The sequence below is a fragment of the Equus asinus genome, chromosome 11 (genome assembly GCF_041296235.1).
Source record: "Equus asinus isolate D_3611 breed Donkey chromosome 11, EquAss-T2T_v2, whole genome shotgun sequence".
NCBI classification, from domain to species: domain Eukaryota; kingdom Metazoa; phylum Chordata; class Mammalia; order Perissodactyla; family Equidae; genus Equus; species Equus asinus.
Window position 1 is genome coordinate 52,740,882 of NC_091800.1, and position 27,301 is coordinate 52,768,182.

Below are 27,301 nucleotides of genomic sequence, written 5' to 3' on the forward strand. Positions count from 1 at the left end.
AAATATTTAACAGAACAGGTCTTGAATAGCCAGGAAGAAATATCTTCCCAGTTTCTTTCATCCTCTGTCCTCATTTCGGGTTTGGCCTGATCCTAGTGTAGCCAGAAGGCAAAGAGATGATCCCGTGAACAGCCTCCCACTTGAGGAGGAACAACTGTCAGCTCCTCTAAACAGACCCACTGATTACAGACAGTGCCATTGAATGAAAATAAAACTAACTAAAAACCATCCTCTAGAAGTCACCCCAATCCAGAGGAAACCAGGGAAGTCTTCCTTCAGAAGAGTAAATGAGTTCTAATTCAGCCTTTAGATCTAATTTCCAGGTAACAGGAAATGCAGAGGAAAGAGAAACATGTGGAAGACACCATAAGAAGCCCTAAGATAAACCCAGAAGGCTGCCTGGTTTCTTTAACAAGACAATGCTATTCTAAAAAAAGGAGGAGGAGGGGGCGTGGAGAAGGAGGAGCCTATTCTAGGTTTAAAAAGATGTAACCAGACGCAATGCGTGGTCATTGTTTGGATTCTGGTCTAAGTCAGCTCTAAAAGACATTTTGGGATCAGTTGGGGGAATCTGGGTCTAGATTGGGTATTGATACTAATTGGGTATTGATACTAATTGGGTATTGATATCAATCTGTAATTGATACTAGGTGATTATTGCTAGCTTTAGGAAGGTGTGAAAATGGTAATATGGTTATGTAGAAAAGTGTCCTTTAATAAACCAGATATATATTGAAATATTTGGGGTGAAATATAATATCTACCTTTTCAGCAAAAAAGGTGAGGAAGTAAATAAGGCAAAATATAAACAATTGTTAAACATAGGCGCCAGGTTTTAGCTATTCGTATACTAGTGTCTCTGCTGTATGTTTATCGTTGTTTCTCATCATAAACGATCCACCATCATAGATTCATAGGAAAAAAAAATCAAACAATCATAGGAAAAAAAGGGGGGGTTGCTTCCTTTACAGGAATAAGAACCGATCTTTATCTTCCTCCAAAGGTGACGCCATCACCGTGTGGCCTGGATGGGACTTCAGGAGCATCGAGCGCGGTCCCAGGGAGCCTAGACAGACAAGCAGGTTCCTTTCTGGAGATCTGCTTTGTGTCTGAAAAGAACCCAGTAAGGCAACCCATGAACCTCCGACCCTCCCGCCCTGCGCACCTGCCCAGGGCCGCTGCGGATGCTGAATAATCTGGCACCTCACTGCCTCGAGTGTACCCAAACCACAAAGGGTGGAAGGTTTGACGCTCACGGGGGAGGTCGGTCAAATGGCCAGAACTGGGCGGAGTGGGCGAGGGGCGGGAGGAACGCAGGTCTCCTGAGCTCGAACCCTCGGCGGCAGGACGGGGCTGGAGCGGCAGGTACCCTCCGCCTCACCCACCTGGAAGCGGGGCGAGGCGGGGCGGGCCCAGGCTGGGGGAATGGGCGGCACGTGCCAAGGCCACTACCCTCACCTGCCGCCGGGAGGGCCCGGGCGGCCGCGGGGGGCGGGGGCTCGGGCTGGGGACGCCGCGTACCTGGCGGCGGGGCCCGCGCGCGGCGGGACGGCGGACTCGGCGGGAGCGGGAGCCGCGCGCTGCGGATTCGGACGGCAGGTGAGGGCGGCGGGCCTGCCGGGCGGGGCGGCTGCGCGTCTCGGCGGGCCGCGTCCCCAGCGGGGGAAGTTTCTTGGCCGGGAAAGGTGCAATTGTGTGCAGCTATTCCTGGTATGTCAGGCGGGCCGGGCGGCCGCGAGCCGAGAGGACGCCGCTTCCAGGGGCCCCGGGAAAGGGAAGGCGGCCAGGCGGGCGGAGGCGGGAAGGATGCGGGCGCGGGGGCGCATCCCCTCGGGGCGGGGCTGCGGGCCCTGCGGGCAGCGCGGGAGCGCGAGCGTGGCCTGGGCCACCGCCTCCTGGCGGACGGTGGCATCCCTTCGCCCAGACAGTCTGACCACAAAGGCGGCTGCGGTCCGGAGCCTCGGGGAGCCGCAGGGGGGCGGACGGAAGCGGCGACTCCGCGGCCGGGGTGGGCGGCAGGGTGACTGGGGCGGGGCCATTCCGGGAGGGCGGCGGCAGCGCTGCGACTTTTGAAGTCCAAACAGTTGTCCCGGCCGGTGCCGCGCGCCGCCTCTAGTCACCCTCTCCACCCCCGGCGCCCTGCCCGGCTGCCAGGTCCCCTCGGACCTGGGGTCGTTTTCAGGAGTTTAGAGAAAGCCAGGTCTTCAAGTTCTTGTAGGTGCGAAACCTTAGCAAGCTGCAGAGCGCAACAAAGGGAAAGGGCACCCGGGCGGCTTGCGGCCGGGGCAGGGGCCGGGGCGGCGGCCGAGTCGCGCGCGGGACCCCCGCCCCGCTGCGCACCCACCGCGTCTCTCTCTCCTCGTCTTGCCCTAGTCTTGAAGGGATGGAGGAGGCCGAGGCCGACTGCGCCGTAGCGTTCGCGGAGGCCCAGAGATGGGTGGAGGTGAGTGCCTTTAACTCCTCTCCTTTCCACGTGAGTTTGCGGCCTCGGGGCGGGCGTCGCGAGGTGCGGGCGGCCCGGCCACTCCGCGCTTTGGCGTCCTTCCAGGACCGTCGCGGGCGCGCAGCCGGCGGGTTTGCCTGTGCTGTTTTGGGGACTTAAGTTCTGCTTCTCCTTTAACGTCCGGCTAAGTTTAGCGCTGAGCTCTCTGCGACGGTCTCGCTGGCTCCCCCGGAACTCCTGGGCCAGGGCAGAGTCGAGCGCGGGCCCACCCGCGTTGGGGACCGCGCCTCCCTGTGGGCCAGCCCACGTTGGCACCCGAACTCCCGGGCTGTCTCTCTGCGGGGAAGAGCTGGCCCTGGGTCCTCTGGTGCGTGTCTTTGGCATGGGTACAAGTGGGAGTGCCTGACACAGGTCTGCACGGGCAGTGTATTAAGTGGATGTTCTGTGGGAGGGTGAGTGGAGGAGTTAGACACCTATGGCGCACCTGGAGAGATGCTTTCTCCCAGGCAGCATCCGGAGCCCAGGGCATGGGAGCCAGGGTTTGTACTTCTTCAAAGTCGACTTTGATGAGACTAAGATCTCCTAGGGTCATTCGCTGAAGGCTTGTTAATTTCCTAGTTGTGCCTCAGACGGTATCGTCCATTCGTTTCTTTCCGATTAAAAAGGAGATGCTCTCTTGGAGGTTTCTTCATCAACGCCTTAGAGTTACGTTTATCTGTAGAAGGTTAACACCAGGACTTTTAGCCGTTATTCAACTGTATGAAACGACTTTTTAAATGATGGTTAAGAAGTCTTCCCGGCAGATGTGAATCAGGAATAACTGCTTGTTAGAAAATTATTGCCGACACCAGCCTTGCAGTCATTTAGGAGTTATTGATGCCACGTGCTGGCTTTCTCAACGTATTTAAAAATAATTAGGCTTAACGTTTAGTCCATGGGAAAAACATGTTCAAGAATACCAAAGCAAACAGTGTTGAAAAAGAATTCATTTGTCCTTAAAGAAATAAATGTATATATGTGGAAAAAATAAAGAGCATAAACTTTAAATGTTGCATTTCTTACGCTAAAGGAATGTGAAACGTGAGTAGCATTATCCACTGGATAGTAGGGAGGGGGTCTAAGAAATCAGGTTTCGGTGTCTTTTTTGGGCTGAAACGTTAAGCTAGTCTGAAGGTGACTTAGGTGAGAGCGGAGGGCCTGGAGGGGGAGGGAGAAGAATAAACAGTGTATTTTGACTTGAAATGAGAGTGGAAAAATTCCAGCAATGTAGTTAAGAGAAATAACTTCCCCCATTCATAAACTTTGAAAAGTCAAGGCTTCCAAAGTAATTTTCCATTAAGAGTGTTTGTCCTGCATAATTTTAGAAGAGAAATTGAACTTTTTGCATTTGAGTGTTGGGCTGGAGGGAGGGAAAAGGGAAGAAATGTAGGGACATTTTTTGGTCATACATGGCTCCCGTGTGGAGTTTGTATCTGCGTGGTCTGTAATTGCTTCAGGAAATCTGTGAATATGGATGGATTCACACCTTTTTCTTTTTTAGTATGCACACTTTTAAAATCTAAAAATTCCTTGTTTGTTGTAGCTTGATCATAATTGCATGGGATTTCTGTGAGAAATTTGTATCTAACAAACTTGATGGAAGTGTTTTGTGGTAAAATATATCATAGAGCATCTTCCCACTCCCATGTCACCCCATCTAAGAGTGTCAGCAATGATTTGGCAACTCTCTACAGTGTTGTGTTCATCATTAGCAGAGAGCCAAATCTTTCTAAAGGCTTTGCCACATCATTTTAATCTAGTTAATGAAATAAAAATTAAGTGATTTTTTTCTAGTGCCACAGGGAGCAAGGCGTTACGTTCATTGAAGATATGTGAATAATTCACATATTCACATATACTTTGGGCATTTGAAGTGATAGCAGTGTGTTCACTCTTAGATTTAGTTTTTCAGTTAGTGTCCAAATTTGTCTGTCTACTTAGCTTTGCCTTTACAACCAAAGCACGTATTTTAAAATATTGTTCTTGCCAAAAGAAGCAGAACGAATGACTCTCATTGCCACAGCTTCTTAACTCTAAGAACCCCTAATTTGAAGATAAAATATTGATTCTAAAGTGTATTTTGTAAAGTATTTTGGAAATTGAGGAAGATTATAGTGTAAATCTTTCTCCTGCTTGGTAATATTCTTGCTCTGGTTTCCCTTTCTATCATACTTTCCTCTACGTATGTTGAAGCATAAGTGGGTCCTTCATGTATATGTGTATATATATGTATTATAATGTTATTTTATATAAAATGTATATTATGTATAAGCTACTGCCTTTATCCTCAGCTGCAGCTTTGAATAACCCAAGGTCAAGAAGCTCTAATAACCTTGTAAAACTTTGAATGATGACCACAGTCCATGTCAGTATGTCCTTGCCATTTCCGTTCTCCATCTCTTTTTTTTTTTTAAAGATTTTATTTTTTCCTTTTTCTCCCCAAAGCCCCCCAGTACATAGTTGTATATTCTTCGTTGTGGGTCCTTCTAGTTGTGGCATGTGGGACGCTGCCTCAGTGTGGTTTGATGAGCAGTGCCATGTCCCCGCCCAGGATTCGAACCAACGAAACACTGGGCCGCCTGCAGCGGAGCACGAGAACCCAACCACTCGGCCACGGGGCCAGCCCCTCCATCTGTCTTTTTAAACAGCTAATGTATTATTGCCACAACCAAAGTGAAAGTTTTATTTATTTTATTTTGGGAGAGGGGGGAGAAAGGGTGAATTGAGGGCTAGTGGTTGTTATTCTACCAATTACTATCATTTTATAACTCTTTTTTTTGTTTCTTTCAAATTGTTGTTGGATACTTAGGAGTGTATATGTACTTACTTCTGGTTAGTTTAATATTTCAATTCAAAACAAATGTAGGAATGCTACCCTCTAAGGTAATTCCATGTAATGATATTGGATTATTATCTGGTTGGAAATACTGTTTGGAATATTAATAATGTAGCAGAGCTGGTTTATGATTAAACATCGGTTTAGCCCAAATCATGTAATGGTCTGAAGGCAAGGCAGAGGGGAAGCTTGATTCCAGCAAGGTCGTGGAGGGGCTGATGAAGTGGTAGAAAGTACAGCCTGGACTCTAATTTTGGTCTTTTCTGCAGCACCTTTTCATTTTCTTACCTAATAGTTGCCTCTGTCTCTCTGTTTTGGGGCAGTAAAAAGCCTTGTAGTAAACAGACAGAATACCAATGAGATTGAAAACTGGGTATATGGCTCATTGCCTTGGTTGGTGACCAGGTTCCAGTCTGTGAGTTAATGTTGCTATCTAGGTTGAAGTTTAAATACAGTAGTAATTTTTACGGCTCACAGGCTAGCTTAAATCATTTGCCACGCATCTGCTCTTCCTCATATCTCTGGGTTTGATTCTTTTAGCATTGCTGTCACCCTGTAGAAGGACTGAAGGGATGCCAACTTGAGCTCAGGGCCAAGCCTGGCACCAGAATATGGATGCTTCCCTGGTTACTTCCCGTTGGTCTGTTTCTCCACCTGCCCCCTTTTATCCTTCAGGGGTGTGCTGGTCAGCCTCTTGGTTTACCTTGGGTGCTGCATTGTTAAAGCATTGCACTCTGTGGGTCTCCCGTTGATAACAGCAAAATAGTTCTAAGTGATTTCCCTCTTTCTCTGCAAACTGCACCCCTTCTACTAGAGGTTTCCAACCTGTGGTCTGGTGTGAAAGCGTTTGCTTGGTGCACATGAATCCTTAGTGTGGAGCGGTGTCGTCTGTCAACTAAATGAAGGTCTCATGGATTTGTCCTGTTGCTTTCCAAATGTGTGTAGAGTGATAAAAACATTCATTTGAAAGTGTTACTGAATTCGTAGAAGCATTTTGGGTAATGATATATAATTTCTGCTAACAGATATTAAACTTGAAAATACTATGATGGTAAAATTTGTTAAAATTTTTAACTGTTAGGAAGCGATTCTTATACTAGCTGTTGCAGCCAAAATAATTTTTTCAAAATATAAACGTGATTTTGTTAGTTCCTTGTTTTCTAGAAGTTGTGAAAAGCTTTAAAGTCCGTAATTCTTACATTATGCTGTGAAGCATAGCGTTCACAGCTCTTTACAATCTGGTCTCTACCTATATATCTGTCTTTTCGGGGTCATTTTCTCCATAACTATTTGCATAGTTGCCAGATAGCAGAGAGATTAAGAGCACAGTTTTGTGCATTACATATCTAGTACTTATTTTTCTTGTAAATGGGAGTTTGTACATCTTGACCGCCTTCATCCCATTCACGATGACTTCTGTGTGGTACATTTGAAAGCTGCTGGGAGAGTAGATTCTAAAAGTTCTCGTCACAAGGGAAAAAAAATTTGTGTGTAACTATATGAGGAGATGTATATTAACTAAGCTTTCTGTGGTGATTGTTTTGCAATATGTGCATGTGAAGTCATTATACGGCACCCCTTAAACTTCTACAGAGCTGTATGTCAATTATATCTCAATAAAACTGAAAAAAAAAAAAGTGCACAGTTTTGTAATCAAGTCATTGCTCTGGTCCTGGCTCTCTGCTGCTGAAATCCAGCAGGCCTCAGGATCTTCTTTGAACCTCCCATGGTGGTTGTGCTAGTTAAGTGAGTTGCTGACTGCAGAGCAGTTAGCGCTCCCTAATCCTTGCTTGCGTGTCCCCAGCGCAGGATGCTGTTTTCTCGTCTGCAGGCTATTGTGCTCGTTATTCCTTGCTTACCCGACACTCATGATGCCTCATCATTCCTCCACACTGGGGCTAAAGTCCACTTTTCTCTGAAGCCTTTTCTGAACCACCAAACCTCCACCCCCACCCATTCCTTCCTCTCCTGTATTGCTCATGTAGATCTTTCTTTTTGCACTCTGTGGTCTAAATCCGTCCGTTTTTTCCATATTAGACTATGAACTAACTGAGGGCAGGAACAGTATCTTATCTTTTGCTCGAGGACTTGGCGTGGTGCCTGGTAAATGCTTGTTGAATGAAAGGACAGTCTTTAAGGCTGTAGCTTTAGCAAAATTTAAAAGTAGGATTTTAAGGAGCAGAACTTCTTCCTTCTCCCAGTGGAAATTTGCTTCGGTATCTAAAGCTGAGTTCGTTGCTTGGCCAGTTGTTTGGCTGGGACCAGCAACAAGATGTGCCTTCATGTGCATGCCAGCATCTACTTGCCTATTTACTTAGCATTTCCTCCTCTGCTCCAACCTGGTTCCTGAGTCATGTCACTCTACTCCTGCCTTCTATTTAATGGTTTCCCTCATGGGGACTTGGATTCAGTCATTTTGTTATCCAAAAAAAATGCCTATTATATGCCTACTCTGTACTGGCACTTGTCGGGCTTATTGATTCAAATGCCAAATCTCAACCTCTTTTCTGGACCTCAAGAACAGAAGCACACCCCCTGAGGGGCAGACATGCAAATAAACCCGGCAGCGCCATCAGATAATTGCTATAATGGAAGTTTGCACAATGTGTAGTGATGGCATTTAGGGGGCAGCCTGAGTCTGCCCGGTGAGTCAGGCAAACTCACAGAGGAGGCTGGAGTGGGCCTAACACATCTGCCCAGGGGGCTGGGGCACTGTGGCTTTATAACTTGTGAGATCTTGAAGTCGCATACAGCACAACTTTCAGAAGTTGCTCAGAGTAGTTTATTTTTCCTCAGATAAGTTTACATGCAGTGAAAGGCACAGATTTTAAGTGTGCAGTTGCAGGAGTTTTGTCAAAGGTATATACCCATGTAACTGGCACCCTAATCAAGATATAGAACATTTTTTTTTAAGTAGTGTTTTTTATTTATCCTTTTTCTCCCCAAAGCCCCCCAGTGCATAGCTGCACATATTTTAGTTGTGGGGCCTTCTAGTTGTGGTACGTGGGACGCTGCCTCAGCGTGGCCTGATGAGCGGTGCCACATCTGCGCCCAGGGTTGGAACTGGCGAAACCCTGGGCTGCTGAAGCAGAGTACGCGAACCTAACCACTTGGCCACGGGGCTAGCCCCAAGATATAGGACGTGTTTATCACTCAAAAACGTTCCCTTCCAGAAGGACACATCAGTCTCCACCCCTCCTGTAGGCAGCCACTCTTCTGATTTCTGGCGTCATAGGTTTCTCAGGGTAGTTTTGAACAGCCATGAACTGTCTTGATTCAATATGTTTGTTTTTCTTTGTGCAGCATTTTACTATTTCTTGAACACAACCTCTTCATATGGTGAATAAGAAAGATCCTAGGACAGGAGGGATGGCAGGAGATGAGGGAGTTCCCAAAATCCTCTTGGGAAGGAACTGATACACACAAATAGGAACCAGGGCAGGGATGGCGTTAGAATAGCCTGACTCCAGGGAGTGTAAACAGATATGGCAAGGTATTTCCTGAGGAACTGGGAGTATTCCACCACAGTGTCAGTCATTCTGGATCCTTCCAATGTACTGATGCACTGAACGCTAGAAACGGACCTTTTCTTAAAGTAGGGGAAATTGCAAAGAGCTTGTACCTTTAATAAAACAGAGTGTCCTTGAACCAGTTAGAGAGGTGCACCCTCTGGGCCAAAAGGAATGAGTGATTTTTTGGTTCTTGATACACATCACCAAGTAACTCTCTGAAAGCTTCGTGCTAATTTGCAACTATGAACAGGGGTTGAGGGCTCCAGCTTCTCCATATTCTGGCCAGAATTGAGAATTGTCATTTGCATTTTCCTTCTAAATAAATAGATGAAAGAGGCGTGTTTTCTGCTTTTTCTCAGATCACTAATAATGTTAAACATTTATCGAACAGATGACTCATTGGGTTTCCTCCAGCGAGGAAGGATGAAACTGAAACAAGGAGGATTCTGTCTCCTCTACATGAGATCACAAAAGGCTTAGACGGCCCCTGGCCTGGTGAGGCGAGTCTCCAAGGTCGTAGGCATGGTAGGGCTGTTAAGGAAGTATCTCGTGTGTTGTCTTGTTTTTCTCTTTGGCTCGTTTGGAGATAGGCCTTTTGAGTTTTCAACAAAATTATGAGATGAAGAATGGAACAACTGGCCGTTTTGATTAAGCAGAGCACCTTAATGTCTCTTCAGCCATTTGTAAAGCACAGAAATTGTTAAAGCTTCTCCTTGACTGAGAGGGCTGATGTTCTGAGTGTGCGGCAGGGAGGATGCAGATTCCTCTAGTCCGTTTGGTTCTTGTCCTTCCATGCAGTGCTCTAGTGCGGTCTCTCTGGATGCCAAGAGTGCTTTGGCTAGTAAGGGACTGCTGATGGGACTGACCGTTTCCTTTTACCCCCCTTCCTTTTTAAACTGCTTCTCAACATACTAGTATTTGAGTTAGGGAAAAGCGCTAGTTTTGAGAATATTAGTTAAGAAAAACAAGCAGTATCGACAAATTTGCCTGACTCTTTTAGTTTGTAGAAAAGTAGACTTTGTAGGTGAACTATTTCATCTATTACCATCTGCACATTGAGTTGTCACTGCTGTTCCTGTGTCCTACCATCCCCGACAGAAAGTTCTCAAGTGCTTCTTGACTAAATTAGTGTTTTGTGTCCAATCAAGAGGTTGGCTTATTTAATTGATGTTTGCTGATCTCTGTAAGCCTGTTAACTGTCACAAATGTATTTGAGCCCTAGGAAATGATAAATTATGCATACCTGTGTTTATTCTTTAGTTTCGGAAGATAATTATTGGGTGCATTTCTTTAAAAACACTTTTGATGTGCTCAGAGCTCTTAATAAGGATAATAGCTGTCGTATATGCACAACTGTGCGAGAAGGTTTAACACACTCAGTCTGCCACTTTGCTCTGAGGAGATGGGTATTAGCAAATTCTATAGATGAGTCACATCACAGCCCCGTAAGCAGCCTTTCCAGACTGTAAAATCCTCCCTGGCAGGATGCTTGAAGACTGGTTCTAACTCCTGGGTACAGGATTCTCGGTTTGGTGCTTGAGTGCATGTAGGTGATGGTGCACAGTGCTAGACCTTGTGTCTTTAAGTACAGTGGGGATTGTCAAAAGGAGAGAGGTTAGAAAAAATTTTGTGTGGGTTCTGGGGGCAGAACTGGTAATAACTCGTCACAATGAGGCTTTTGACTCAAGTATTTTAAAGACCCTTCTATAAATAAGGAGCCTGTCCTACACTAGAATGGGCTGATTTGAATAATGAGTTATCTACTAATGAAGGTTTTACAAGAGAAAGTGATTGACAATGAAAACAACTAATATTTTTTTTCCACCTTGTGCGAGACGTGTGGTAGGTGCATTATACCCACATACCCTTATGATGAAAGACTCTTATTATCCAAGGGTGTTCTTTTCAGATGAGGAAAAAGGGGTGAGAGGTTTGCTCAAGGCTAGTAAGGGGAAGTTAGGGGTTTGGACCCAGGCACTTTGACTCCACAGCCTTACCTCTTAGTCTCTATGCTCTGGTGCCCAAGAGTGATGCTGGTTAGTAAATTGTAGTAAATCAGGAAGAGAATGGGCTCTCAGTCCTCATTCCATTGAAAGCTGTAAGATTAGCTAGTTTCCGTTGATGACAAGTCCTGCACACCCCAACACGTTCTATCTTGTGATGTTAGTGCCTGGAAAGCACATGACGATCAAGTATTAGATAAGCTGTGCAACTGCTGATAGCCACTCTTGAGCAATTGCATGCTTTAGATTTATATGTTCTGGTATATCTAAGTGGATGGATTAGTGCTCAATAAACCATTTAAAGTAATACGAAAGGTAAGCGTTTTTCTATGGTGACATTGAGTTATACTTTGAGCTAGAGTAGGAGATAAATTTAACTAGTTTCTTCTATAAGACAAATTTACAAAAGTATCAATTTCTTCTCTTATATGACCTATATTTCAGTAGTCCATGGCATGCCAAAAATTCTACACACTGTTATTGTACAGTGCTTAGAAATATATGTCATGTTTTTGATGAGGATACTTTCTAGTTAGTGTTTTAGACATCTAAGTACTGAAGCAAAGACCACAGTAGAAGATTTGTCTTCTTAACTTGATTAAAATTTGACTTAGATGAATGAGCTGGGAAGGAAATATCTGAATTCTTTTGTTAGACCACCATTTCATAACATCCAAAGGAAGGGCAGTCATTGCCAACCTCTGTATAAACTTTGATTCTGGAATCTCGTTAGACGTTAAAGTCTTTCATTCTACCTGAGGAAGGAGAAAATAAGCAAACATTTTGCCTTTACTTCTTGAGGAATATGTAATCGATTTGGAGCTTACCCTGTTGTCCAAGGAAAATATTGTCAATCTATCAACAGCGTCAGACACAGTTGGTCACACTTTCCTTCTTGAAATATTTCTTGCAATTGCCCTCTGGGTTTTTCTCCCATTTTACTTGATGTTTCTGATTTTCTTTCGCTGAATCGTCCTAATTATTTTGATCAGTAAATATTAGAGTGTCCCTGGGTTTATCTTCCCAAATGTTCTTTTTTGTCTACAATCTCTCTCTAGCAGATATTATTAAATAAATAGCTTTATACACCTTCTATATGCTAATGACTTCCATATTTGTATTCCTGACCCTGATGATGCTTCTAACCTCATATATATATATCTAGTCAAGATACTCAGTTGTGTGTCAAATAGGCACCTCACGCTTTGTTCAAAACAAAACACTTAGTTCCTTCCCCTCCCTACCACCTACCTACTCATCCCCCTAGTGTTTCCCTTCTTAGTAAATGGAACTGCCGTTCACCCACTTGCTCAAGTCCCCAACATTGAAGTCATTAGTAACTCTTGTTTTGATCATACTCCACGTCCAGTCTGTCAAGAAATCTGGCTTGCTATGTCTTCAAATATAACCAGAATCGGACTGCTTCTTGCCTCATCCACTATCAGCTCGCTGCTTCCAAAGTAACAGCCAGATTCCTTTTTAAAAATGTAAACCAGAAACTATACATCTGACTGTGCCCTCTGCTTCCCCCATGATGGCTATCCATTACATTTAGAGTAAAATCTGAATTTTTAAACCATGGTTTGTGGGGCCCCCCCATGACCTGTTCCCTGCTTGCCTCTCTCTTCTCTGCTCCCACTCTTCCTCTTGCTTATCATGCTCCAGTCATGCTGGCTTCCTGCTATTCCTCAAATGTGCAAAGAAGGTTTTTACTTCAGGGCTTTTGCGTTGTTCCTTCTGCGTGAGTACGTTTCCTTCACTTATTCAGGTCTCAGCTTAACTGATACTCTCCCCACCCCCATGTAATAACCCCTCTTGTCACTCCATAGTCTTGTATTTCATAGTACTTGTCATCACTTGCTTTTGTATATTTTTTTTCTTTGACTCTTACTCCCAGTAGAATATAAGTGCCTTATATGCAAGGGCTTAATTTGTTTTCAAGCCTTGAATAGCGTCAGGTATTTAGTAGGCACTCAATAAATATTCTGTTGGATAAATAAATGGATGGACGAACAAATGTCTTTTAATTCTTTGTACTTGAAATCTTTTTAACCCTCTCTTTTGACTGCCTTTCTGGCTGTGCTTCACTCAACAAGAGAAGTTGATTTTATTATATTAGATTTTTGTTTTGTTTTTCTTCAAGTTCAGTTCTAGATTGAGCAAGTTCAAAGCATGTTTTAAAAAAAGCGAGTTTAAACCATGAGAAATGGACTTTGTTCATCCTTGTAAAGAAGCAAAGGTAAGCAAATATCATAAGATAATAAACATCCCAGAAAATCTGAAGATGAGCCTTCTTAGCTGAATATCCTGCCCTGGGGACAGTACGTTATCGTGAAACTTAGGGATATTAGTCATGGAAAGGATCTCATGGTTCACGGATTGGGGTCCTCCAGCTTCAGCATTGACTGTATCCAGATGCTAATGGGAGACAGTGAAGTAGGAAATAGCTTTACCCTGTTTTGAAATAAAAGAAAATAATCAAAAATTTGAGAACAAGAACATTTCTCCCTTCTGCCCCAACTCAAACATCAGAGGCCTACCTCATGCTTTCAGAGTGCTCCACTTTATGCCAGTTTTTTCAGGAATCATTCTGAAATGGCACATAAAACTGAGCAGTGGAGGGGCTGGCCCCACGGCCGAGTGGTTAAGTTTGCATGCTCCCCATCAGTGGCCCAGGGCTTCACTGGTTTGGATCCTGGGCGCGGACATGGCACCTCTCATCAGTCCATGCTGAGGCAGCGTCCCACGTGCCACAACTAGAAGGACCCACAACTAAAATATACAACTATGTACTCGGGAGATTTAGGGAGAAAAAGCAGAAAAAACCCCCCAAGAAAAACTGAGTTTTGTTTAGAAATGAAGAGAAAAGGGAAGATGAAACTCCTTGTCTGTTTTGATGTAAAGTGAATTTCTCTTTACTTGTTTTTTCAATTATTCCTCCTAGCTGTCATATGGATTAAGTGATATTGTTCTTTTTATAAATACAATTTTTTTTTACAGATGAGAAAACAGTGGCTCAGAGAAGTTCAGTTTCTTTCCCAACACCACACAGCGAATACTGATGGAACCAGTATTTGAAATTAGATTTTTCTGACAGAAAAACTCAAGCTCTCAACCACTTCATTCACCTTCCTCTCCCTCTTTTATAGCTGTACCTACTCTTTTGGCATGTATGCACTCTGTTTTGCTATTAGCTATTTTGTATGTCTGCCTTTGCCTCTCTCATTTGTTCTTATTTCACTGTTGGAGCTAAGTTAAAAAGCATTGGAAAGTGCTTAGACTCAATATAAAATGTTGCGTAAATTCACACTAAGATGTGAAGAACTTCCTGCTGTTGGGATGTGATGGGCTTAGAGGCAGTGTATGTGGGGTAAGGAAGGGAATGGTGAAGGCACTTGCCATGGTGGTTCTTTCTGGGGCTTGTCATGACAGGGAGGAGACAGTCACAGGGCAGCATGGGAACCAAAGTGAACACATTGGACAACAAATCTGTAGGCAGTTTGAGGATGGGAAAAGCATTTGGAAGCTATTAGAGAAGGTCCTTCTTGAGCAGGACCAGAAAGATGATAAGTGGAAAGTAATGTGGAAGCCTTTTGAGATGAGTGGAGGTGATACTAGCATGAGCAGGAGTCCATTGGATTGTCTTGTTGGCAAGACAATGAAGCTAGTATTCTACTTAGTGTGGAAGGTACTTATTCAAAGGTAATGAGAATTGCAAAACCAAATTGTGGATAAAGGATTTGAAATTTTTCTGTAAATGCCTTGTCAGGTGGTCTTGGAACCCATGGGAGAGAATGGGTCAGTGGAGGAGAAAGGCCATATCCCATACGGCATCAAGGACTGAGCCTTGGGAATTATCTTCTGTTAAGAGAACAGGAAGAGCAAAGGGAGGTTGTGGTCAAGAAGCTAGGCAGAAGACGACGGATGTGTTAGGGATCCTAAGGGAAGCCTTGGTTCCGTGAAAGGTTGAGAGGAAAATGATTATCAATAGTGTTCAGGGCTAAAAGAAGTGATCAAGGGAAGAGAAAATGGGAACAAGGCCATTGAGTTTGGCAAGAGAACTGTCTCTCACATTTTGAAAGTACAGTTTTAGAGTGTTCGTGTGGGAGCCAAACCAAGCTGCAGAAGATCCTTCTAGAAAATCAGTATAGGGGCAGGTGTACCATGAGAGAAGAGGTAGGAAGAGGTACCAAGAAATCGATATTGTCTTTGTGTTAACAAAATCATTCCCTGCCCCAAGCATACATTATTGGGTAATATTTATATTTAATGGAAGTATACTCTAGGCCGACATGTCTGAAGGAATCATTGCGGTCTGCTGTACAAAGTACTAAAGTTGAAGCACACTACTATATTTTAGAAATCTGTGACCTTGATGTGCTAAAGATCATCTGGAAGTCACTTTAATCTGAATTTATTTTCTCTTTCCTAAACAGGGGTAATGTCTCTCCTGTCCCCAGCGGTTTAAGCTGACAGTAAGCTGGTGAAGATATTTTTAATGTTTAGAATAAATGTATCTTAATAGTTTTGATTTAGTGACTCTAAGAAATTTAAAGTCATATTAATCTGGAAACAGATGATAATAAGAAAGGAAATAAAACATTTCTAACTTTTAAATATAGATATAAATAGTCACCATGAAAGCGTACATTCTTGGCACATCATATCTTTGTTTCTTTTCTGTGTTCTAGCATCGTGTAGTGGCAAGAATGACAGGATTGGGGTAATACTGCATAGGCATAGCTCTTACATGGCCAGTCCCAGAGTAAAATGTGTGACGTGCACAAGACATGTAGCATTTCTCAGCCTCAATTCCCACAACTATAAAATGAGGATTGCAAGGTGGTGATGTGGTTTAGAAAAAACAATGTGGGATATATGTAGGTACTTAACAAATGGTAAGTGCCCATATTATTATTATTATTCTACTAAATCTGTGTATAATCAGAAAATAGATTATTAAATGATGACTTTTTTGTCTTTCTTGGAATCACTAATTTTTAAGGTTGTGTGCGTGTGTGTATTCCACAATGCAATTAGATAACTTGCTTTTTATTCTAACCTCTGATTTGTGAATATGGGTTTTTCTTAAGTTCCTTCTATATTGTTCTTAAGCTGTAATAAAAATCCTTTCATCTATGAGAAATCGAGGTTGGAATGAACAAATGCCTTACAAGTAATGGCTTCTGTTTCTTGAGGGTACTTCTGTCATCTTCTTCTCTCTATGGATCCTCGTGCTCATTTTAGCACTGCTTTGCCATCAGTTCTTTCCCATCAATGGAAGGATGGTCAACTTGCCTGAGACCTTTTAAATTGAAGGAAAAGAATTCCATATTTACCTCACTGTTGAAAATACTGGCATGTCCTTGTACTCACTGCTCCCTTCTGTTTCACTACTGTCTATTTGAAGTTTCAGATTTGAGCGTAGCATATGTAGAGGCAATATATTAAGTTTCTTCTTTTCATATAAATTGTTTTTTCAGATCTCTATACGTTACTGTTATCTCAATTATTCTTTGTTCTTTGTGCATCTTTTTGACCCTTTAAGTTACTTTTCGTGTTTCATGTGTCTTTGAGTCGTCTTATTAATTTAGCTTTTCTGAGGTATTCAATTTGGAAGAGGCAAGTGCAAGATATTTCGAAGAAGGAAGTTTTATGATGTCTTACTAAAAATGGGCCTAATGAGGTATTTTAGAAAAGAGAAGCTTTTATAGTTTCCATGAAGAAAGGAAATGCATTTTTAGATGTTTTATTCAAAGGATAAAGTTTATACAACTGCCTGTTTTTAAGCCAATTTGCAAACATTTTTAGACTTGGAAAATGCTTGTAAGTCCTGAAAGGTATAACTTGCCAAGTAGCTGATGCTTTTGAAATTTGGCCTTAGTTCTGGGAAAAGAATGTGGTTGACAGCCACACTGCAATTTACAGTAATCCTTTTTGTGTAAGGAAATGAATCTACTTGACTTAATACATTCCAGATGAGCTTCTGGCTCCTTGATGATTACCAAGTCACTTAAAATTCAGGTTTCATTATTCAAATTAGTTACAGCAGCCCTCTCTGTGCCTGTAACGGCCAACGTGATGTTAAAATTTTGTGTAAAACTGAAACACTTTTGGAGGCAAATTGTGTTTTGGGTGGGCCATTTTGAGGCACAAGCTTATGATGTGGCCAGTGCCTGAGCATTTGGTGTGATCTAGGACTAAAAAGTGTCAAACATCTCTCTTGTGTCTAGTCCAGGCCATAAGGAGATCAAGTTGAAGACCCACAAGGAAATTCTGCTAGTGCCATAAAGGAGAACTTTCTTGGAAGCCCACTTAAATATTTCTACTTACTTTTCAGTGGTTGCCCTTATCTGTAAGGGAATCTGGAAAATGTTTTTAGCTGGACACATCGCTGTTTCCAACAATATTGGGGTTCCATTGCTAAGGCAGAAGAGGTTGACAATGCAGTGTCTGACACACTTCTTTTCTTTCTTCTTTTTTTTTTTTGTTGAGGGAGATTGGCCCGGAGCTAACATCTGTGCCAATCTTCCTCTGTTTCGTATGTGGGATCCTGCCACCGCATGGCTGGATGACTGGTGTGTAGTTCTGTGCCCGGGATCCAAAGCCATGAATCCCGGGCCGCCGATGTGGGGCACATGAACTTAACCATTGTGCCACCGGCTGGCTTCTGCCACACTTATTTTCTATTTGTTCCTTTCTCATAGCATTTTGCTTTGTTATGATTGCAATCTAGTGTATTAGCTCTCTGAGGATGTTATATTACTATAGTTCTTTTTCTTGTTCCCTGCATTGTCTCTATTTCTTCCAAGTTCTTTTTCTGTTTGTTCCCTTTAGGCTTTGGACTCTTAAGTTGGAAGTTTCTTTTAAACTTCTGGTGATCCTTGACTGACTGCTCTCTGGATTTCCTACTGTCTCTGTGTACACAGTCATCTTCCTCTCTTTCTCACTACCCCTCTCCTACTCAAAGGACCTGTTGCCAGTAGACTCTGAGTCTTTTCTAGGGGAATTTGCCTGTCCCTTTGCATGTCCTGAAGTTGAAATTTCCTTCATTCTGCTGAGTCAGTTACCATTCTTCCATCTGCTTTTTGTCTTCCAAAGGTTTGTTCAAAGTACTCTTCTACCGTTGTCTCTTTTCTGAGTCCTTTTTTCCTTGTGGGTTAATGCTTTAAATTTCTATGCTGTGGTTTTGTTGGGGTTTTGGGAGGCAATGGAGAGAAATGTGCCGCCAGTTCTTTGTACTTAGCCAGAAGTCCAGTGTATGTATACATTTTAAACGTACATCATAGAATAAAAGATTAGAAATGCATGGATCGGATGAAGGGTACAATGATTACTGAGGTGTAATTTCACATATGTAAAATAAATGCCACCTTACTTAAATTTTTTAAAAACTCTACCTTATTATAAAATCGAATTGAGAGGGCTTTATATAAATCTGAAATCTACACACTGTAATGAGGCAAAATTTAAATCACAAAGGCAAAAAACTAAATCACAAATAGTGAATGCAGGACAGGTGGAAAATGAGCATAAGAAAGGTAAACTAAAGCCATAGATGAGGTACAGTTTCTGCTGTATGTTCCAATGTCTATGCTAGTAATGTGTCATAAACTTAATCGTTCTAGAAGTCAATTCAGACACAGAATCACCGCCCCATCCATGCCTTTCACAGCCCGGCTTTTGCACACACTCTTTCCTTCACCTGGGAAAAACTGAACAATACCTAACATGTAATAGATACTTAATAAATGAGTTTCTTTTCTTAAACCTCTGACAAAACTTGTTCCTTCAAGGGAAAAAAAGGAAGTTAACATATATTGAGTACCTCTGTTTCAGTCACTTCAAACAATTGCATTCTACAGGTAAGAAAACTGAAGATCAGATAGCCTAAGTAACCTGCCCAGGGAAGAGCAAGCTGTACACCCAGATCCTGGCTTCAGTCCTGGGGTCCTTTCTGCGACATCATAATTGCTTCCAATGATGCTCCTTCTGTGAATGTCTCCTTAAACAAGAACGACACTCCTGGGCACTTCACTTCTTATAATTTATCTGTCTTTGCTACAAGCTTTTCTTTTTTTGTTTTTTAGTTAATGAAGATGTAAGATTTATTTTTCTAGTTTTATTGAGATAAAATTGATGTATAACTTTGTTTTAGTTTAAGATGAACAACACGATCTGATATATGTACATATTGTGAAATGATCACCAAAATAAGTCTAGTTAACATCCATCACCTCACATAGTTACACATTTTTTTTCTTGTGATGAGAACTTTTAAGAGCTACTCTCTTAGCAGCTTTCAAATATACAACACAGTATTTATTAACTGTAGTCACCATGCTGTACCTTATGCCACAAACTTCTCGAGAGAGATACCAAGCTACCCAGGATGAACCAAGCCCAGTGCTTGGAGCCATGACAACGGCTCAGAAATTTCTGGAAAGAAAAAATGTTGAACGAGTTTAGTGATTTGCACGTAATACTGATACTATAAATTCTTATTGAGTGAGACATGAGACTTAGCGACTTAGACATGTAGCTTCTGGAAGGAAGAAATGCTGAGTAAGAGAAGGAAAGCCATCAGTATAACTGGAAGCAGTCTGTAATGACTCTGGTATTTTGTGGCTAACGGGAGTATACCCCAAGTCTCTGAGGACAAAGCCCATGGTTTTCTATTATTCTAGCAAATTTAGTCCTGCAATTCTGGCATCATTAGTCAGCAGATAATTCACAACTTGACCTTAGGAAAATGAGATGTAGATTGCACTAATCAGTTAATGCGTAGTGGTCTTAATTCTATTTGTTTAGTTATCATCTCACATCTTTTTTGCAACTCCTTTTGTTTGCATTTACGGTTCTTACAGCTCTCCCCAGTCTTTTCATGATTTCTGTCTTTTTATCGTTTTTTAGTAGTTGATATTTCTTTGAGGCCTCTGAACTTGGTAGAGGTGATGCTTCAGTTCATTGCTAATTTTTTGAAGTTCATGGATTATATGTAATTTTTGGTTACAAAAATGATTTTCTTTTTGGTATTGACTTGAATTTCCTGAGGTGCTTGTTTTTTGCTCAAGTTGTCACCTGGGTCCTCTAATAGCTCTAATTCATTAGGAGTCGGGAAGATTTTTGTTTGTCTTTCTTTGGCTGCTGGACCCCTGCAGGTATGTGGCTATTTTTCCTTGTCTCCTCATTGCAGCCCAGGTCCAGTTTCTGGGCTACCTTGTGTGCTGGAGGCTCAGTAGTTTCTGTCTATGTGGCGGCCAGTGACTCTGCAGGTGGCTCCTTGTTCTTTCTGGAGACACCAGCAGGAAAGTTCTCTGCTCTGAGGTTTCTTTATGCGCTTCTGCCCTTGTGTGGAGGGGGCATATTTCTACCTGGGGCTCTCATCCTGGGGCCGTGCAAACTGATACTGTTACTCCCTTAGGGATCCAGGTCTGTCTGTGCGTCCCTTGTCCCTGGGAGCCACTGTGGCCAGAGCCTCACCCTGGGGCTCTTCCACTGTTGGTCCTCCAGGTCTCGTGCTGAAGGGGAGATGGTCCTGCAGTAGCTCTCTTGTTTACTCTCTGGGGGCCAAACACCTTGCCTGGAACTCAGGGCCTGGGGGAGGTGTATGGCTTGGGTTTGAAGTTGGGAGAGGAAGGAAGGCTGCATTTTATATACTGCCACCTCCTGGTATATTTAAAAATGTTTTAGGCTTTCTATAGATTCACTATTAATATTTATCATGTTTTCGAGCATTTTTCCGGCACTTCAGAATGATTATTCACCTTTGAAATACGTTACAAAGTTTTTTTTGACTTCAGTATTTTTTAGCGCATAATAATGTTTTTACATTGCAAAAACTGCATTGTAAGATTTTCTCTTAAATTATGACTTTGGAGTAAATGCAGTCGTATTTTTTGTACTAAGAGGTTGTCATAGTTATGATTTCTGAGATGCCATCTTTAGCCTGTGGTTATAGACTATGGGACGTTTATAGTTAGAGCCAGTGGAGAGAAATCCTGGCCAACAAGTTTCGTTTGGACGTAAGATGTGTGGCTATTGGAAAGGTTACATCAATTCTGTTGGCTATGAAAGAGCTTAGTTCAAGACTGGCACGTTGGCAGCCTCTTTGAGGACCCGCCCTGTGAACTTAGACTTCACGATCCTCCTTTTCTCTTCTCTTCTTGAATCAACAGCCCAAGGATAAACCAGGCAACACTTTAATATTATACTGCTCTGTGTGAATTTTGGGCCAAAATGATAGTCTTATTTTTCTAGAGTATTAGTTCCCAACTAGAGGTGATTTTTGTTCCCCAGGTGACATTTGGGACTGTCTGGAGGCGTTTTTGGTGTCACCGCTCGGGTAGGGAGTACAACTGATTTCCAGTGGGTGGAGGTCAGCAATGCTGCTATCCATCCTACAGTTCACGAGGCAGCCCCCATAGCAAGCATTTGTGTGGCCCCAAATGCCAATAGTGCAGAAGTTGAGAAATCCTGTTCCTGAGTCTAGACTTTTTCTCCAAATATTTTTTGGCACAATGTAATTTTTAAAAATGTAATTGCACGTAGTACTTGAAAAGTTATACTTAATTATTATTTTGATTGTTTTTTTTCCTACAGGGAGCTGTGTGTTGGGAAATGGTAGTTGTAATTGTGTTATCAGAAATTGAGGAGCATGCACAGTTTACTGTGAGCAGCATGATGTTCTGGGTGCTGTTGGGGGAGCATAATGAGGAGAGTGTAGTTTATTCCAAAGGATTAGTTAATGAAATGAGGCAGTACGGTGAATCGGAATGATAAAATACAGTTGAAGTAGTATAATTATGGAGGAATATTCTCCAAGAGTCTAAGTAAAGAATGACACTGTCACATCTGAATCGTGCTTGATTCCTTAGTTGCGTCCTCTTGTATAAACCCAACTTTCTCTTGATCACTCAGCAGTTTTCTTGGACAGGTTAATGTGGATTATGAGGATAGGGAAGCTCGTGAATTGTGATATACATGTTACACCAAAGAAATACGAGGGAGATTTGATGTGACTGTTTCAAATAACTCCTCTATCACCTTTATTTGAGAAAAACAAATCTGTTACCACTTGTACCCTGATAATTTCAGTAGTATTGGTAGACAAGTAAATTTTATTAAATAAAAATAAAAATAATATCCTATTCACAGACACTTGTCATTGTTTGGAGATAGAAATTATTACTAAAGTTTTTGTCACCTGCAAGTAATCTTTATTAAGTATCATTTAAAAAAAAAGCTTTAGGGGGCCGGCCCGGTGGCATAGTGGTTAAGTTTGTGTGCTCTGCTTCGGTGGCCTGGTTCGCCACTGTGGATCCTGGGCACGGACCTACACACCACTCACCAAGCCATGCTGTGCCAGCATCCCACATTGAAGAACTAGAGTGACTTACAACTAGAATAAAGAACTACGTACTGGGGCTTTGGGGAGGAAAAAAAATAAAAATAAGCTTTAGTGAGCTTAAGCTTTGTCTTAATTTTTTCATGGACATTATATTTTGTTTATTATATAATGTTATATATAATATTATAATATATATATAATTATATTATAACACTATATAATGTTCTTTTAGTACATTTTCCTGTCCTTTTTTCTTTCTTTTTTTCTTTTTTTAAAGACTGGCACCTGAGCTAACATCTGTTGCAAATCTTTTTTTCTTTTTCTTTTCTTTTTCTCCCCAAAGCCCCCCAGTACATAGTTGTATATTTTAGTTGTAGGTCCTTCTAGTTCTGCTATGTGGGATGCCGCCTCAGCACGGCTTGATGAGTGGCGCTAGGTTGGAGCCCAGGAGCCGAATCAGTGAAACCCTGGGCCACTGAAGCAGAGAGCGCAGACTTAACCACTTGACCGCAGGCCGGCCCCCATTTCCTGTCCTTCTATTTTGCATCTCAGGTCTAGAGAATAGAATTAATGACACTTTTTAGTTCATGGTGTGTGCTCATGGTATACAAGAGCCCTTTGTATTATTTTTTTCTCCCTTTTATTCCCAATTCCTTTTTCCATGTAGGCAACCATTCTAATATGTTTGATCGGTCCATAACCTTTTGTGTCCTTATAAAATAGATGGTGTTTTTTTTGGGTGTGTATGTATGTATTATAAACTTACATGTTTTAGATCTCATTCTGTTTCTCTTTTCACTGAGCTTTGTTTTTGAAGAATTAACCATGTACACAAACAGTGCTGTGATAAACATCCTCAAACTTGTTAACCTGCGCAGTGGTATATACTCAGGAGAGAGATTGCTGGACCAGAGGATATATACACATTTATTTTCACCATTAACTACATGCCCTCCAGGAGGTCCCCAGAGCTACACACTTGCTAGTGCTGGATGAGAGTTTCCGTTTTCTTATGTTCTGTCCTCACGGTTATGGGTTGAATCATGCCCTCCCTGAAAGATAGGTTGAAATTTTAACACTCAGTACCTCAGATTGTGACCCGTATTTGGAAATAAGTCTTTAGGGTGGTAATCAAGTTAAAATGAGGTCATTAGAGTGTGCCCTAATCCAGTATGATTGGTATCCTTATAAGAATGGTAAATTTGGACACAAAGACAGACATGCACTGCGGGAAGACAGCCATGTGAAGATGGAGAATTGGAGTGATGTGTCTGCAGGCCAAGGATCCCAAAGATTGCCAGCAAACCACCAGAAACTGGCAAAGGTGAGGAAGGACCCTCTCCCTGCAGGTTTCAGAGGGAGCATGGCCTTGCCAACACCTTGATTTTGGACGACTTCATTTGAGAACTGTGAAACAATAGGTTTCTGCTATTCTAAGCCACTCAGTTTGTGGTACCTGTTACAGCAGCCCTAGCAAACTGGTATACTCATCATCACTGATATTATCTAGTTTGGTAATTTTTGCAGATCTCATGTGTGTAAAGTGTGCATGGTTGTACTGTGCATGTGTGTTTTACTGACACCAGCAGTCAATTTAATGATCCAGCAAAGAAACACCTGGAGCATAGTTCTGAAAGTCCTGGGCTATAGTCTTTGAAGAAAACACAAACTGTCAGATTTTATGATCCAGATCCGTGCTGAGTAGAAGGGAGGAAGAATACTCACCCACACAGTGAATCAGATTCTCCTGAGGGTGATGCAGTCACCTTCAAAGGCTGGCTCGTGTTGTTTTAATAGGCCTTTCTCTGATTGGTAGGTTGAGCATCTCTTCACATACCTGTTTGAGTTTCCACTTCAATGAATGGCCTTCTCTTATCATTTTTCCACTGGTTACTGGATTTCTTATTGTTTTCTTACCGATATGTTAAAGTTCTCTGTATACTTTAGATAGAATCCCTTGTTATATTTAGATGTTCCAAGAATCTTCTCTAAGCCTTCACCTATCTATTACAATGGTTCTGTGGTCTCCTTTCTTGAACAGAAATTATTTACTTTGATGTCATATTCATACATTCTTGTTTTACGGTTAAAAATTTTGTGGTTCATTAAACCATAAAGATATTCTTCTATATATCCTTCTGATACGTTTATAATTTCGCATTCACATTTGGGTTGTCAATCCATTTGGCTTTTCTGTTTGTACACGGTAAGAAGTAGTAGTCCACCTTTTACGGCACTGTTGTTTTTTCCTTCTGGTTTTCCTGGCAGCATATACTGAATAATCTGTTCCTTCCTTCTTTGCTACTTACTTGAACGTTTATGCAGATCCATATACACACAAGTCTGTTTTTGAGTTCTCTATTATTTATTTGTTTGTCTATTGCTGCACCAGTATCACTGTTTTTTATTGACGTTGAGGTATGTCACCTATCAGGTAGTATGAATCTCTTCTTTCCGCAGTCTTTCAAAATTGATTCACCTATTTGTAAACTTTTATTTTGCCATATAAAGTTTGGAATTAGAGAGTTTTTCAAATAATCCAGGTAGTATTTGATTGAAATTGCTTGAATTTCTAGATCAATTTGGGAAGAATTGGTATCTTTATCATGTTTTCTCCCATCTATGAACAGGGTATATTTCTTTATTTTCCAAGTCTTCTTTAATGTTGGTTTAATATATTTTTTAAAAATTATTTTATTGAGGTCATATTGGCTTATAACATTGTGTAAATTTCAGGTGTATGTTGTTATGTATCAATTTCTGTATAGACTGCATTGTGTTCACCACCAATAGTCTAGTTTTTATCTGTCACCATAGAAATGTACCCCTTTACGCCTTTAATATGTTTTTAAAGTTACAGATAAAGTTCTTATTAATGAGGTTAAATCTAGGAACTTCATAGTTTTTGTGGCTGCTCTCAATGGTATCTTATTCAGTTATGTCTTCTAATTGGTTAGTATAGAACTTTGTCTTCTATTGAGAAGTTTATCTTCAATTTGAGAACTCAAGTCTTGTTAATTCCACAGGTTGATTGATTTTTCTCTGTAGATCAAGTCATCTCCAAATAATGACAGCTTTGTCTCTTTGCTTCTAGTCTCATATTTTTTCTTCTCCTATTACATTGGTCAAGATCTCCAGCATTGTGTGGCATCTTTGACTTGTTCCTATCTTAGTAGGAATGCATCAAAGTTTCTCTTTTCAACTATTCTACTCTATGCTATAGTTCTTGGCCTATAGTGTTAAAAAAATCAATCTATGGGTACTTCTATCCCCGGTTTTGAGAGTATCATAATCAAATATTGAATTTTAATTTTAAAATTATGTGAATGTTTTTCTCTAATCTGTTCGTGTGGTAAAATTTACTGACAGATGTTCTAATAGTAAGCTACCCTTGCTTTCTTGGAATAAACCCTTCGTGGTGATGATTTTTCAAAATACTCTGTTAGTGTTCATTACTTGATGGTTTTCTAAGATTTTTCTCATTTACATTCTTAAGTGTATTTGCCTTGTATTTTTCTTTTTGGGCATTAGTTAGGTTTGGAATCAAGATTTTATTAACCTCATAAAGTGAATTGTGTTGCTTCCTCTCTTATTCTATCATGTGTAGAAATGTTTCAGAACGGGACATATCTCAGCAGAGGACTAATTAAAAATCAGTTTCTTCTTGCGTTTATTTTGGCATTTCATATGGTTCCAGAAATCTTTTCTTTCTCTTTAGATTCTCAAATTGTAGTTAATGGTTTATAATATTCTTGTAAAAAAAAACTTTGTGTATTCATTCAAAAAATATTTATTGAGCACTTACTATATTCCAGACAATGTAATTGATGGGGACACAGCAACAAACAAGTATACAAAAGTCCCTAGCCTCAGAGGGCATACTTACATTTGGGTGGGGTGATAAAAAGATAAACATGCTGACATTATGTTGTCTTTGTTTATTGCTACATTTCAGTCTGTATTTTGCTCATTGTAGTTTATTCTTTTTTGTAATCTACCACACTATCCAGAGGTATGTGTATCTTATTGATCATTTCAAAGGACTATTTCTGGTTTTATTTACTGCTTTTTTTCGGTATCCATGCAGGGAAAGGGGTTTCTATTTCATTGCTTCTGCCTTCTCTTTAACATCAATCTTCCTTCTTGTTTCTTGGCTTTTACTCTTGGTTTTTCCAGCTTCTTCAATGACTAGCTCATAGGGTGCGGCGCCCTCAATTACTGAGCTGGGACATTCAATGCATCTTGACCCCTCTCTCATCTCAGGATCTTGTCTTTATTACTTTTGCGTCTTCAGATGCCTCTCTTCACCCGTGGGTAGGGGCACCTTGGTCTCAGGAGGTTGTAGAGAAGTCCATGTGCACCCTGAGTAGAAGGCACCGTTGTTCCTAAATATTGCTCCATCAGTTTGTCACGGTTTTTACCCTTAGAAACCCATTCTCCTGAGTCTGAGATTTAGTTTCTGAATCTCCCTCTTGTAGAAGCGTTGCTTTCTCCTTTGTCAGAAGTTTCAGATGGAGAGTAGGGTTGGCTGATAGCAGGAACTTTGGCAATAGATTCTAGAAGGTCAGTAAGGGAGTATGGAGCCCCCATGTGTGGAGTTAATTAGATAATGCCAGACCACAGACATTTTTGCAACCTTGTGTTTTCACATTTAGCCTTCACTTTAGATCCTTTATTCTATTAAAGGAGTGATTTTTTGCTTGGCTTTGTTGCCCATCCTACTGTGAGAAACTGGAAGGGCTGAGACTCTGGTTTTTCGTCTTTGTGTTTCGCAGAGTACCGTATATATAGTAGGTGTCAAAGGAAGGTTGAGGTGTATTAAACTGACTGTTGTCAAATACTAATTTTAGACAGAAAAAGGATCTTCTTGATATTGGACAGCCAAGAATAAAACTTACATGTGTACAAGTGCTTCATAAACTGCAAAAATGACCAGGAGCAAGTTACTGAACTTCTCTGTGCTTTAGTTTTCTTATTGCAGAATGTTAGTGAAACCTGGTTCATGAGGTTTGGAGGAGGGGATGAGGCAAATAAAAAGCTGTTTCAACTGGAGCAGTGAAGGAATGCCGAAGACGCCGACACCAGAAGTAAAGAAAAGGGCCAAATTCCAGAAAAGGT

The 27,301-nt window shown here is 41.5% G+C and overlaps 1 protein-coding gene across 28 annotated transcripts in view; it reads left to right on the forward strand.

The window, feature by feature from the left end:
* The first annotated feature begins 507 nt into the window (after positions 1-507).
* The window catches only part of LMO7 (LIM domain 7), a 196,362-nt gene continuing 169,568 nt past the window's right edge, over positions 508-27,301 (forward strand). For 14 of the 28 annotated variants that reach the window (XM_070519970.1, XM_070519971.1, XM_070519972.1 and 11 more), the window contains exon 1: positions 2,374-2,443. In XM_070519970.1, coding sequence (XP_070376071.1) covers positions 2,384-2,443 — 60 coding nt within the window. In that variant the 5' untranslated portion in view covers positions 2,374-2,383. Of the gene's footprint in view, positions 781-1,003; positions 1,264-1,495; positions 1,600-1,837; positions 2,219-2,373; positions 2,444-27,301 lie in introns of those variants that run through there. The other 14 variants (XM_070519996.1, XM_070519999.1, XM_070520000.1 and 11 more) reach the window with 11 other exon arrangements.